At 63.5% G+C, this 14,528-nt stretch overlaps 1 protein-coding gene across 9 annotated transcripts in view; it reads left to right on the forward strand.

Moving 5' to 3' along the window:
* The first annotated feature begins 1,259 nt into the window (after positions 1 to 1,259).
* Positions 1,260 to 14,528, forward strand: part of PTK2B (protein tyrosine kinase 2 beta) — a 32,442-nt gene continuing 19,173 nt past the window's right edge. For 6 of the 9 annotated variants that reach the window (XM_064448356.1, XM_064448357.1, XM_064448358.1 and 3 more), the window contains exon 1: positions 1,260 to 1,308. In XM_064448356.1, the coding sequence (XP_064304426.1) occupies positions 1,272 to 1,308 (37 nt within the window). In that variant the 5' untranslated portion in view covers positions 1,260 to 1,271. Of the gene's footprint in view, positions 1,309 to 2,783; positions 3,267 to 12,290; positions 12,349 to 14,528 lie in introns of those variants that run through there. The other 3 variants (XM_064448362.1, XM_064448361.1, XM_064448363.1) reach the window with 3 other exon arrangements.

The raw sequence follows: 14,528 nt of genomic DNA on the forward strand, positions 1-14,528 counted from the left end.
GAGTGATGGCTGGACTGGGCTGGAGGACAGCACGAGGTCTGTGGGCATAGACTGAGTTGGGTTCAACAAGCAGGGATATGTCAGTAGATAATCTGTGGAGTACCCTATTGGGTTCTAGGATAGCCCAGCCGGCCCGACCCCGTGCCTGCCTGGACCCTTTGGAGGTGTCACGGGTGGAATTGCTCCAGGACCCGGCGAGCTGAGCAGTCACCTCACCAGACACCGTCAGATGGCAAAAGAAGAGCAAACCCAGCTGCATATGGGGTGCTTTCCTGCCAATCCTCAGGTCCTGACCCCCCATCCCCTTCCAAACCTGAGGGCCTGACCCACAGCTCCTGAGGGCTGAGGAGAGATGGGGTGCCGGCACCAAGCATCCCCGCTGGGGACCCGCCAGTGCTCACCCGGGCGGTGATGCTAGCATTTATCCCGGCTCCTACTGACAGCCCCCAAAAAACACCCGAGCATCACGAATCTCCTCCTGCCTCCTGCCCGTGGCTTGGCACCCTGCACCGCCGCGGCCGGTGTCTCCCCATCGCTGCCTGTGGCCGGCACCCACCCGCCCTTACTTCTGCTGTTTTCAGGGGTTTGGGGCCTGAGCCACTTGGGAAAAGGATTTTTCATCCCCCAAAAGTGAAAACAAGATTGATTATCAAAGTAAATAATAAAAATAACTGCTTTGCTGGAACTTCCTATAGGTTCTGAGGGCCGGGGGGAGCCCCACACTCTTGGGGTGCTGCGGGGGGCCAGAGGGTATTTCTCCAGCTCAGGTTGGCTGGCCTCAAGATGGCAGCAATAACATGCAGCATCCCTCTACCTGCTTTGAGTGAGTGGGGACCGCTCCATCCAACCCTCCTGGCTCGAAGGACACCCCCAACTGCCTCTCCTGGCACCGTTTCCCTGCTTGTTCTACATAATTCTGGCGCGACGCAACTTCTTCTGCTCCTTCTTGGTGCCCCCAAACATCTGCTGGTGGCTCTGGAGCTGCAACCGGTGTCCTTCTCCATCACCCTGACCCTCCGGCCCCGGTCCTGCTCCCTGGCAAAAGTAAGTTGGTGCCTTTCTCCCTCGAGCAGCCCCGTGCTGGGATGATCGAAGCCATTTCCGAAGCACCGCTCCCTAGTGATGGGAGAGGTGCTATTAATAAACCCCGTCAGATTTTATCGCTTCTCTCTGTGCCAATGAAGAGGGTGGTTTGGGGAAGGGGGGAGGCAGGGGGAAACCTGTTTCTCCTGAGCGTTTCATAGCTACGAGCTCACCCTCGGTGCAGGAGCATGGGATGGCTCAGCAGGCTGTTCAGCCAGCTTTCCTGTAAGTCACGGGGCTGAATCTGCTGGGGGCTCATGAGGGGCTCTTGGGTTCATTTTTGGCAGGGATTAGCACGGGGAAAGGGTTGCCCTGCTCCCTGGGGGCTGTGCTGGCCATGGCATGGGAACAGCGTGCCAGGGTCTCTCCCAAACTTGTGTGGAGCCCAGGTACCTCCTTGGGAGTGCATGGGTGGGGTGGGACCGGGGCGAGGGGATGGAGAGGGAAAGGGGCGCAGAGGAAAGGGGTGCAAAGGGCTGATGCACCTTCCCAGCTCCACGGAGCCGCGGCAGCGAGCAGAGGGGTCCCTGGAGCTGGTGGCCTCTCTCCCCCCTGCTGGCTGCCCCTGCTGCCCACCACGCTTCCCCCTGCCCCTTGCTGGGAGATGCCAGCCCACCCAAGGTACGCGGAGGTAGCTTTGACGGCATTTTGGCATTTAAATAGCTTGGCTGGCTTCGGGCAGGAGAGTGGGCGCAGGCTGTCAGCGCTGCTCTCCGTGCGTGGGAGAGCTGCCGCGGGAGCTCCGGCACCGCTGGTGGCTGGGCTGGGCTGGGAAGAGGGTGACAGAAGTTAACCCATGCCCATCAGAAGCTCTCCTGGCCCCTCAGAGGGTCTTGCTCATGCCCAGAAGCCTTTTGCTCTCTAAGCCTCTTCCCCGCCCCCCATCTCTTGGGGTGCAAGGAGGTCCTCCATGCCCAGCTGCCGGAGCGCAGGGATGCTCCGATTGTCTTCCAGTGGGAAGGGGCTGTGTCCAGGCTGTGCCTTGTGTAGCACCAGTCGCTCCCAGGCATCCCACCTTGAGGGGGGGTAATTTGGGGGTAGCAGGGGAGGGGACAGGAAGGAGACAGGGGAGACCTGTCTCTGAACGCCTCCCCAAGGCAGAGGATACCCACGCAGGGAGGGACCCTGCTGTGCTGGTGATGTGGCTGCATGATGGGGTGCAGCTATCAATGGGGTGACCCGGCACGGACCCGCTGAGCAATGGGCAGGGAGATCCCCAGGGGGCTGCAGCTCCCCGGGACCCTGCAAGCTCCTGCCCAGGGTTTGGGGAACGGCCCGACCAGCTTCACCCCACCACTTCCCCATGCCCACTCAGCATGGGGGTGGCCCCCACCACCTCCACTGCCCCCCAGGATTGTGGCTGCCCCACTGCATGCTGTGGGGCGGGGGGCTCGGGGTGCACCTCATTGCTCCCCTCCTCCTCCAGCTCTTCCATGGCCCCTTGGCATCCCCAGTGCTGCCCAAACCATTTCAGCAGAGCCCTGGGGTCGTGGTCAGATCTTCTGGGGGCCTGGGTGGCCGGCCTCAACGTCCGGCCATGGAGGGGGTCCTCAGAGGAGCATTAAAGCAAACATTAAAGGGGGGCCTGATGCACCCCAGAAGTAGGGAGGTGTTGCTGTGGCCCAGGGGTGTGGCGGTGCCAGGCAGCCACCCCGTGACCGCGAACGTCGGCCCCGGCGGCTCTTGCACCATTCTCCTTCCTGCCTTGGGTCCTTCCGCAGCGCTGGGGCGTCCCCCAGACCCGCGGTTTCGGGGGGGGACCCCCGCAGCGGGAGCTTGCCGGGGGCAGCCTGCCAGATCCTCCCCAGGTACGAACGGGACCAGCCTGAACGCCGGCTGCCTTGGGCTCCCTGCCCAAATTCCCGGCTGATCCCAAGACCTGCCTCAACCTGCCCACAGGACCGAGGTGGGGAAGGCTGGGTGGGCAGGTGAAGGGGTCCCGGGCCTTCCTTGCCTCTTGCCTCCTCTTCCTCCTCGGTGTTGGCAACACCCGGCCAGCTCTGGCAAGCCCTTTCCGGAAGCAGGCAGCGGGGAGGAGTGGTTTCACCACCACCACCCCCCCAGCACCTACTCGCGGGACACGCACCCACCAGGCCAACCCTCCCCGCCGGCGACACCACCACCTGCCCCCGCCACGGCGAGGAGCGGGGCCGGCCGGGGGGGCGAAGGAGGCTCCCGTCAAGGTGAGAGTCTCTGCCCGCTTTGGGGGCGATGCTTGGGTGCCGGGGGGGACGGGGGAGAGCTGAGGGAGGCAGGCGGTGGGAACCCATGGGTGGGTGCCGGAGAGGGGCACCCCTGCTTGTGGTGGGGGTCCCCCTCTGCAATGCACCCAGCCAGCCGCCTGCCTGCAGGTGGGCGGACAGGCAGGCCTTCCTTAGCCCTTCCTGCGTCGGGGGGGATGTGTGGCAGCGGTGCCGGGGTGCTCGGGAGCTTGGGGGCACAAGGGCAGGGTGCAGCGCTCCCCCCTGGCACTCCCCACCCTGCAGCCAGAGATCGGGAGGTGCCCGGCCTCTGCTATCTCTTGCCGGCGTCAATGTTTGTCCAACAGCGGGGTGGTTCCTGCCGGCGAACGTGCCTGCCTGTGCTCACCGGCCCGGCACGGCACCCGTGACAACCCAGGGGAGGAAAGCCAGAGACGGGAGCGTTGCAGTCCCAGGGGGCTGATGCAACAGCCCCGTGCTCCTTCCGCTGGGGTTCAACGCAGCCAGGGATGCGTGGTCCCAGCGGAGCGATCCCCCGGGACACGCTGCTCCTCCTAACCCAGCCCTGGCCGGGTAAATCTGCCCTGCGTTCCCCGGCTGGAAAGAGCAACCCCACTGCTGGATCCCCCCAGACGAGGACATCCAGGGGATGTCTGAACGCTTTGCCAGGGATCGGAAAGGACTTGGGGGTCTCGGAGGAGCTACACAGGGCTGGGGCTGTGCCAGGGAGGAGGAATGGAGCCAGTGACGTGCAGCAGCCGGGGAAGGCTGGGTGTGTGCCCCATGCTGACAGCGGGACCGTGCCGACGTACTGGCGTTAGGGCAGGGAGGTGGAGAGAGGTTAGCGCTGGGGGCCTGGCCCGAGCGTGGTGTCTTCCAGGGGCTTTGCGGGTAGGGAGCTGCTGCAGGAGTCTTCTTGCTGCCCCCCCGGCCCAGTCCTGGCCGCAAACCATGCCCAGCGCAGGGGTATTTCCAAGGCAAGGTGACCCTGCAGTCTGTCAGGGAGGGGACAGCCAGCTGCAGCGTCCCATTGCATCCATCACGTACCCCTCCTTGCTGTCTTTGTGCTGGAGGAAGCCCTGGGGACGGGGCGACAGCGGGGCTTGCTGGGGCACAGGAACACCCCAGGAACGGTGCCTTTCCCACCCGTCGCCCCCGCAGGTGGAATCGCCTCCGAGTGCTCTGCTGACATCAGCCACTCGGCAAAGGCAGGGGGGATGCTGCGAGTTCACTTCTGTGTGACCGCGGGTGACAGATCCTCGTGGCAGGAGCCGAAACCAGGCACCCCCGAGCTTCCTGTCGCTGGGCAGAAAAGGGCAGCATCGGGGTGCAGACCATCCTTTGGGTTTGGGTCTGCAGCCCTGATTTACAGCTCCCAGCCTTGCCTGCAAGGGCATAAGTGAGAGTCAGAGCAGGCTGCGAGTGTCTGGAGAGCCGCGGGCGTTCGAGAGCAGCGGGAAGTGGTGTGGGGCAGTGGTGCTCTGTGGGCAGTAGCCGCAGGGGACACGGGCTCACACTCCACACTGTCTGCAAAGGATGCGGCCTGTGGTGGTGTGCGCGCATGGGAAACACACCCTCACCTTCGCCAGCGATGCTTTGCACATGCTAGCGAGACGCAGACATGCATGTGCAAGGGCATGCATGGGCCCAGTGTGCAGAGGCACAAGTGCCACTGTCCCCAAGCGCTGCGTTTCCATGCCTTCGCGCTCAGCTATTACTAATACTCAGCATAAAGGTTCTTCCAGGCGCTGGGGGCTGGGAAAGCAACGTCTGAATCATTTTGCTTTTTCCCTGGCAGAGTTATTACTCATGAGGGGTAGACGGAGCTGGGAACCTTTCATGCAAAGCCTTGCTCATGTTTCAAATTGCAACGGCGGCGTGCGATACCCACGTCTCCTCCACTGAGGCATCCTGGCATGCAGGAGGGGTAAAACTCAGGATGCCTGGCACAAAAATCCCAGGGGAGACCTTTCTCTCGGGAGCCACGGGGGGTAAAACCAGGTTTTTTTTCTTCGGAAAACCCTCCCGAGGGGTGGCAATCGCTCTGGCTTGGCTGCGTTTTCCCCTGGGATGGGGCCAGACCACAGCTCCCATGGGGCAGGGAGGGAAAGCGCCGGTGCCTGCGGTGGCATTGCAGGCCATCCAGCTCTGTTTGGGGAAGTGGCTTCGAAGAGGGAACAGGAACACGACGCGTTGGAGACGCGGCTCCCATCAGCCCCCGGGGAAACCTTGCAGGACTCAGTTGGTCTTTTCATTTTGGGGCGGTTTGCTATATTTCACGTTAAAAAATGGCTAAAAAAAATAGTTTCAGCAAAACTCTGGTTCCTGCAGGGAAAAACCCAGCAGCCACGTCTTGGTGTGGAGGCTTCTCCCTGGCTGTAACCACCAGTAAAGCAGGTTAGCTGGTGTGCTGGAGTGAACTGGGATGGCCCCACTGTGCAGAGAGACGCCACGGAGGGAAGGAAGTGCTGCAGGTTCGGGGGCAGGCAGCGGTACTGTGAGCGGCTGCTCCGTGTGCCCCGGGGCCCACGGCTTGTCTGAGCAAAGAGCCACTCGAAGGCACGAGGAAGGCTCCTTTGGGGAAAAAAAAGCAGACGTTTTTAGCGCTTGAGTTATTTAAACCCCGGGGAGAAGGTGAAAACAGCACCCTACAAGCGTCCGCTTTGCGCCTTAGACTGAAAAGCCGCCCGGTGATGCCCTGCCCCGGGGAGGTGCTTTCCACGGAGGTTTTCAGCACATTGGTCCTTTTAATTAATGTCGGAGAGCTCCGCCTGCCCCCTGGCCTCCCCCCAGCCTGCCCCGCTGGGCGCCGCAGCCCGCTGCAATGAGGGGTCTGTCTCAGCGGGAGGGCTGCCAGGGGCAGGAGCTTGCCACGGGCACCGTGAGCTCAGTCCTGCGTCCTAAGCTGGCTCCGGCAAGTATCAGCTCGGGTGCCCTGCCTCCCAGTCTTGTGCAAGCTGCTGCACACCCAGCCACCTTGCACACCCCGCTACTTTGCACGCCCTGCAATGCTGCACGCCTTGTCGTGCTGCCACCCTGCCATGCTCCCACCCTGCCATGCTCCCACCCTGCCATGCAGCACACCCTGCCATGCTCCCACCCTGCCATGCAGCACACCCTGCCATGCTCCCACCCTGCCATGCTCCCACCCTGCCATGCTCCCACCCTGCCATGCAGCACACCCTGCCATGCTCCCACCCTGCCATGCTGCCACCCTGCCATGCTGCCACCCTGCCATGCAGCACACCCTGCCATGCAGCACACCCTGCCATGCTCCCACCCTGCCATGCTCCCACCCTGCCATGCAGCACACCCTGCCATGCTCCCACCCTGCCATGCAGCACACCCTGCCATGCAGCACACCCTGCCATGCAGCACACCCTGCCATGCTCCCACCCTGCCATGCTCCCACCCTGCCATGCAGCACACCCTGCCATGCTCCCACCCTGCCATGCTCCCACCCTGCCATGCAGCACACCCTGCCATGCTCCCACCCTGCCATGCTCCCACCCTGCCATGCTCCCACCCTGCCATGCAGCACACCCTGCCATGCTCCCACCCTGCCATGCAGCACACCCTGCCATGCTCCCACCCTGCCATGCTCCCACCCTGCCATGCAGCACACCCTGCCATGCTCCCACCCTGCCATGCTCCCACCCTGCCATGCTCCCACCCTGCCATGCAGCACACCCTGCCATGCTCCCACCCTGCCATGCTCCCACCCTGCCATGCAGCACACCCTGCCATGCTCCCACCCTGCCATGCTCCCACCCTGCCATGCAGCACACCCTGCCATGCTCCCACCCTGCCATGCTCCCACCCTGCCATGCTCCCACCCTGCCATGCAGCACACCCTGCCATGCTCCCACCCTGCCATGCTCCCACCCTGCCATGCAGCACACCCTGCCATGCTCCCACCCTGCCATGCTCCCACCCTGCCATGCTCCCACCCTGCCATGCAGCACACCCTGCCATGCAGTACACCCTGCCATGCTCCCACCCTGCCATGCTCCCACCCTGCCATGCTCCCACCCTGCCATGCTCCCACCCTGCCATGCTCCCACCCTGCCATGCAGCACACCCTGCCATGCTCCCACCCTGCCATGCAGCACACCCTGCCATGCTCCCACCCTGCCATGCTCCCACCCTGCCATGCAGCACACCCTGCCATGCTCCCACCCTGCCATGCTCCCACCCTGCCATGCTCCCACCCTGCCATGCAGCACACCCTGCCATGCTCCCACCCTGCCATGCTCCCACCCTGCCATGCTCCCACCCTGCCATGCTCCCACCCTGCCATGCTCCGCGCCGCGCCCCCGTGCCCAGCGGCGCCGCACGCAGGCCTGCGGGAAGGCAGCGACCCCTTCCCTGCCCCGCAGCCCGAGGCTGTTCCTCCCCTCCTTCCAGAGCCGGGGGAGGGGCCGGGTGTGGGGCTGGGGGCAGCCAGGCTGCAGGGCTGGGCGGGGGCTGATTGCAACCCCCCCTCCCTGCTCTGACCCGCAGCAGGCCACTGGGCAGAGGAGGAGGAGGAGGGATCGCCTTCACCTCCCTCTGCCGCTGCAGCTAGAGGCAAAATACCTGCCTGTGTTGCCAGGATCTGGCCTGTCCCCGTGGGGCCCTGCTGGGGCCGCTTCCTGCAAACGGGGAGTTTCCACCTGGCAGAAACTGGGGCATTTTGCTGCTTGGTTTTATCTCCAAAGGCTGAAGCACGGAGGTGTTTCGGGTGGGAAATCCCCCCTCTCACCCCCAATGCCGTCCCCTTGCAGGCAGCGCGGGGTGTTCGGCCGGCTCCGCTCCGCAGCGCCAGCATCGCTGCCCTGGCCCTGTGCGGAGGCACGGGGTGAAGCGAAGGTGCTTTTCCCCCTGCTGGGACCGGCGCTCCTGGCCCCAAACCAAAAGCAAACCTCGAGGTCAAAAACTGGGGACCTCGCACTGGAAAAAGTTTAGAAATCGCCTGCTTTGGGGGAGTTCAAAGGGAATAAACGTTGTGTTTTGGCCCGAGCTGGTGAGCCCGCAGCTCAGGCCTGGCGGATGGAGAGTTGAAGGCACCTCGGAGGGTCATTTAGCTTATTTTGTTCTTTAAACTCATACTTAAAATGTTTATCTTTCCAAGAGAAAGGCTGAGAACTTTGCAGAAGGTGAAAAACCTTTCCGTTTGGTGGGGAGCGGGTCTCGTGTAAGCCTGTGCAGCAGCTAGGAGTGATTGACGAGCAAGAAAATAAAATGCTTAATGAAACATCAGCAATTAATTTGCCCCAAACTCAGCTGAATCCCCCTGGGAAATGCAAACTTCCCGCATTTTGCAAACCCGGCCGAGTGCGCTGGGACTGCGCCGCTCTAACGCGGCCCGACTGGACCCGACGGTATCGATAATGTAATGGGTGGTGTGGGACCTGCCGAGCTTATTGAGAGGGCTCCGTGGTGGAACCCGGCAGTTTGGAAAGGGAAATGAGTTTCAAAGCAGGGCTCGGGGATGACTTCCAAGCCGGCGCTCGGCTGGTTTTTTTGCCAGGGGAAGTTGTCACCGCACGGTGTGGCCACAACCGAGGGCTTTTCCAGGCTGCGGAGAAGGGGCTGGAGCTTGAAATTCCCTGGCTGGGGAATTTCCCAGTGCCAGCTCCCTCCCAGCCTGACGCATAGAGGTGGGTTTCTATCCCCGAACCTCTATTTTCCTTTCCCTCCCCCTTCCCGAAAGGAAGCAGGACCTGCATCTCCCGTGATCCCCACGGGTTGCCAGGCGACCAGGGATGCTTAGCGACCCGCCGTGCCAAAAATGATCCTGCAAGCCCTTGCGTGCTCCGCTTCCTTCTCCCACAGCAAGGTTACCGGTAAATACACCCCCCCTGTTCCTAGGAAGCTGTTTCCCCTCCCTGAGGGGGGACTTTGAGTGCTGCTCAGGGGTTATATTTTTAGCCTGAGGGTGTTGTGTGAGCTTGGGTGGTTTGGTTTGGTGGGGAAGGTTGAGCCCTGCCAGTGCACCCCAACTGCTTGGCCCCGCGCTCCTGCCTCAGCCCTGTCCTCCTGCATCATCCCGGAGCGAGAAGCGCCTCCTGCACCCCCCTTACCCCTTTCCTCAAGGGCTTTGGGAGCCCCCCCAGACTGATTTGGAGAGCCCTTCCAGGCTAGTGGCACATTTGACCCTTTTCCTTACACCACAGGCCCATCGTTGTTGGCTGGAGCGGTGTCGCACCTATTTTTGGTTGTGAAAGTACAAGAAAAAACACAGACCGAGTGATAATTTCATTATTAATTGTAAGAAGGAGTGGGAGCCCCGGGATGACCCCTGTGATATGGGGTTGTAGCACATCTGCAGGGCCCTGGGGCCTCGGTCCCTTAGCAGGACTGGCTGGAAACCAGATCTCAGAGCCTGCCCGCCATCCTTTTTGTGTCTGGCAGCTGCAGGCAGCAGGCACGGGAGTATAAAAATGCAGCTTTACTGGCTCGGGTGTGAGTTGTTTCTCTTTTGGCATAAAAGATTTAGGGTGAACCCCTCTTCCTGCAAAGCCTGGGGCTGCTTGCTCTCTTCTCCCCCTGCAGCTGTGGGATTGCTCCCAGCTGGAGCAGCACGGAGAAGCCGATGGCGTGGCCGAGGGGCGATGCTCAGGCAGTTCTGGCAGGAAGGTCTCCATCAGGGTGGAGACCAGAAGGGACGGTTGTAGCAAACCTTGCATCTGAAACCCGGGCAGTCTGCCCTGGGGGTGAGGATGCTGCGGCCCCTCTGCAGCCTCGGGCCCAAAAAATGCTTGGGGGGCAACTGCAGCGCTCCCCTGCCCGTGGAGGAGGTGGCCAGGAGCAGTTAGAAGGGGCTCAGGGGGGACATTTTCTCTTCAGGACCAGGCACCGCATTGGCCATGGCCAAAAAAGCGGCGCTGGGCGTCCCTGAGCCCCTTGCTCCACTGCACCCTCATGGGGAGCCTTGCACCAGCACCTCGGGGACCGCCGTGCCGGCAGCCTGCCGCCTCCTCCCCGAGCAGCTGCCGGCATTGCCGCCGTCCCCATCTCCTGGTGAGCCGTTCCTCCCCAGATGGTCTTGCCTCGTCCCATCCCTATCTCCAGATAAACAGCGCTGCTCTGTGCCGGGAACACGGAGATCTTTCCCCCGTGCCTGAGTCACCCCCTTCCAGCTGAGCTGCTGCGTGTGGGCTTTGACGGCAGCTCGCCGGGTGTTATTTCTAATTCCCCGCGAGCGCGTCGCCGCTGCCGGCCGTCTCACCAGCTGTTGGGGTGCAGGTCGCAGTCGTGGTGTCGTGATGGGAGATGGGATGTGGGGGGGAGATGGGATGCGGGTCTGTGCCCAGCCCTGCACCCAAAACCAGCCACACCAATGTTTTCCCAGGCTGAAAAACCGGGGTGCCCCTTTTCAGTGGGGGGTACCCCCCCACTCCCCGCAGGAGACAGGACGAGGTGTCCGGGGCTGCTGTTGTAGCAAGAAGGGTGTCAGATGGGCAGAAATGCGATGAGGAACCTGAGGACGTCAGGGGATGCTCGTTGTCTGCTGGGGGTGGTTTTGGCTGTCCTGGGGAGCTGCTGCACCAGGGATGGGGGGTGTCAGTGAGGTAGGGGGGGTGTTTTGGGGTCCCTTAGCAGAGGGGACAGCGCCTCCGTACCTGCTCCAACCCCCTCCCGGGTGGCCCATCCTCGCTGGCCAAAGCCTGTGTCATTTCCTTTGCTTTGCGAAACGCAGGCTTCCTTTGCGGGGATATCACGTGAGGAGCCCTCGGTCCCCAGCCTGCCCCGGCACTGCCTCCCCCGGGGCGGGGAAATGGGGGTGACAAGACCGTCCCGGTGCCCCCAGCCAGCTCCCACCGCTGGACCACGCTCCCAGCTGCCGTCCCACCTTGCATCCCACCTCCAAGGGCTGTCGCATCCCGCTGCCAAGCCGGCAGCATCATGCCTGTACCGGGGATGTGCCAGGTCCAGCTGGTGCAAAATCCTGCAGGGAGAAACCCTCGCTAGTGGGAAAGGGGAGAGATGCTGCGGGCAGGCAGGACTGGGGAAAGAGGGGATGCAGAAGGCGATGGGATGTGTAAGGAGGCAGGACAGCCAGCACCGCACGCTATGGCAGAGGCTTGGATCCGGCTGGAGATCCTGGCAGCACCCTGAGGCATGTTTTTTGTGTTGCCAGCCCTTGATACCTATCCATGATCTGCGGTGGCAAGGCAAAAACCTGTTCCCCGTGCTCGATGGGGACAGGGCTGAAATGATGGATGGGAGCCAGGCAAGGCAGATTTGGGGTAGATATGGGGATTGAGAGATAAGGCTGGGAGTGCAGCGGGGTGGCCAGACCTCTGAGCCTGATGGCACCCATCCCCGCTCCCAGTTATATGGTGGAAACTCACTGGTTTCGGTGCTGAAGCAGGGCTGGAACATGATGCTGTAGGTGCCAAATAGGGTAAGGAGCCTGTCTGTTCCCCGGGGAACCTGAGCAATAAAGTAATGAGTCATTTAAATACCTGCATAGATAGGGGAAGGGCCTGGGGCAGAGCAGGCAGCCCTGCCTGCTGCGGCCCTGCCCGCGCTGTCCCCTGCCACTGAGGAATGATGCTCGCGGGGGTGACTCGGGCTGGGCTGGGGTCCCTGCGCCAGGAAGAGACCATGGGGATGGGGTTGCTCCCAGGGCTGTGTTTTCCTTGGATGCAGCTGGGATCCAACGTGGCAGATGCTGAGAGAAAGGGCAGGATGGTTCAGGGAGGGATGCACCGCGTCCCAGCGTGAGGGATGGTGGAGCCCACGGGCCGATCTGGCAGCCGGAGACCCTCCCGGGTGTCCGGGGGAAGTCGCGGGTCACCACTGACCCCGTCCCCTCTTGGGTTCTCGAGTCCGGCGCTGGTGGAGACCACCCAAACTGGTCTCCCCAGGCTGAGTGAGCTGTGCCTCAGTTTCCCCATCTGTATGACGGGCTGGAGCAGCGGCTTGCGGCACGTGCGCGAGCATGCCTGCGCGTGGGCCCTGCCTGCCTGCATGCTATGCAAATGCCTCTGCGCACACTTGTCAGCCGCAGCAGGAAGCGCCGGCTCTGTCAGCACGGGCTCGGTGTGGGGACGGAGGGGACGGCCGCCTCTCCGTAAGTGCCGCTTGCCTCCTGCTCCTCCTTCCCTGGGTGCCCGGGTGCCCCCGGGGTGGGATGGTGGGACCGAGACCCTCACCCCGAGGAGGTGGGCGAAGGGCTGAGCACGTGCAAACTCATCACACTGAGTTGGAGAAGGGGCTCGGTGGGGGTTTCAGCATGTCACAGCGGTCGTGGCCGTCAGCCCAGGTGTGTCTGGGGTTTGGGGTAGGGTTGGAAGAAGCGACACCGGGGGCACCAAACATTTCCAAGAGTGTGGGAGCGACCAGAATACTTCCTGGTCCTGGGCTGTGCTGGGGTGTGGGACGGGAGGTGGCTCTGAGCCGCCGTGGGGACCTTTCAGGGTGTCACTCACAGGATAAAGCAACAGAGGCTGGAGCGAGGGGATGTTGGTAATGGTGGCAGCAGGGCAAGCTCTTGGTTTTGTTTTGTGGGCTCCTCCGTCCCCGTGTGGCTGTGTCACACATCTGGCACGGCTGTCCCCACTGGGGACAGAGCCAGGCTCCCGAGGGACATGTCCCCACGCCAAAGGGGAGGCAGCAGGCAGGGGATGGAGGTTCGGGGAGCTCTGGCTGCGGCCAGGGCCCCTCTCCATCCTCCAGCCAAATGGCCCCAGGGATGCCCAGCTTGGGGGCAGCTGGGGTGTGCACGGCCGCGGTGCAGGCAGGGTGCAGGCAGCGCCTTCGCTGCGCTTGCTGGCTTTAATTCGGACGGGCATCTCGGCCCAGGCACGTCAGGGATGAGCAAGGGCAGAGCGTGGGCCCAGGGCATGCAGGGGCTGGGAGGCCGTGGGGTGCTTGGCTGGAGGGACAGAGCATCCCTCGTATCCGTGTTGGGCTTGAGCAGACACCGAAATGCGGGATGTGCCCTCGTTCATGCTGGCTGCCTCCAACCCTGTCTGTCTCCGGCCAGGACGACTGGAGGTGCTGCTCTGGGGCAGCGGGGTGCTGGCTGTGGGGTGCTCTCTGCGGGGTGCTGGCTGTGGGTGCCCTCTGAGGGGTGCTGGCTGTGGGGTGCTCTCTGCGGGGTGCTGGCTGGGGGTGCTCTCTGCGGGGTGCTGGCAGGGGGTGCCCTCTGCGGGGTGCTGGCTGTGGGTGCTCTCTGAGGGATGCTGGCTGTGGGTGCTCTCTGCGGGGTGCTGGCTGTGGGGTGCTGTCTGCGGGATGCTGGATGTGGGGTGCTCTCTGCGGGATGCTGGATGTGGGGTGCTCTCTGCGGGGTGCTGGCTGTGGGTGCCCTCTGCGGGATGCTGGCTGTGGGTGCTCTCTGAGGGATGCTGGCTGTGGGTGCTCTCTGCGGGGTGCTGGCTGTGGGTGCTCTCTGCGGGGTGCTGGATGTGGGGTGCTCTCTGCGGGGTGCTGGCAGGGGGTGCCCTCTGCGGGGTGCTGGCTGTGGGTGCTCTCTGAGGGATGCTGGCTGTGGGTGCTCTCTGCGGGGTGCTGGCTGTGGGGTGCTCTCTGCGGGGTGCTGGCTGTGGGTGCTCTCTGCGGGGTGCTGGCTGTGGGTGCTCTCTGTGGGGTGCTGGCTGGGGGTGCCCTCTGCGGGGTGCTGGCTGTGGGTGCTCTCTGCGGGGTGCTGGCTGTGGGGTGCTCTCTGCGGGGTGCTGGCTGTGGGTGCTCTCTGAGGGATGCTGGCTGTGGGGTGCTCTCTGCGGGTGCTGGCTGGGGGTGCTCTCTGCGGGGTGCTGGCTGGGGGGTGCTCTCTGAGAGGTGCTGGCTGTGGGGTGCTCTCTGCGGGGTGCTGGCTGTGGGTGTTCTCTGCGGGGTGCTGGCTGTGGGTGCTCTCTGCAGGGTGCTGGCTGTGGGTGCCCTCTGCGGGGTGCTGGCTGTGGGGTGCTCTCTGTGGGGTGCTGGCTATGGGTGCCCTCTGCGGGGTGCTGGCTGTGGGGTGCTGTCTGCGGGGTGCTGGCTGTGGGTGCTGTCTGCGGGGTGCTGGCTGTGGGTGCTCTCTGTGGGGTGCTGGCTGGGGGTGCCCTCTGCGGGGTGCTGGCTGTGGGTGCTCTCTGCGGGGTGCTGGCTGTGGGGTGCTCTCTGCGGGGTGCTGGCTGTGGGTGCTCTCTGAGGGATGCTGGCTGTGGGGTGCTCTCTGCGGGGTGCTGGCTGGGGGTGCTCTCTGCGGGGTGCTGGCTGGGGGGTGCTCTCTGAGAGGTGCTGGCTGTGGGGTGCTCTCTGCGGGGT

The sequence above is a fragment of the Phalacrocorax carbo genome, chromosome 3, assembly GCF_963921805.1.
Source record: "Phalacrocorax carbo chromosome 3, bPhaCar2.1, whole genome shotgun sequence".
Classification (NCBI taxonomy): Eukaryota; Metazoa; Chordata; class Aves; order Suliformes; family Phalacrocoracidae; genus Phalacrocorax; species Phalacrocorax carbo.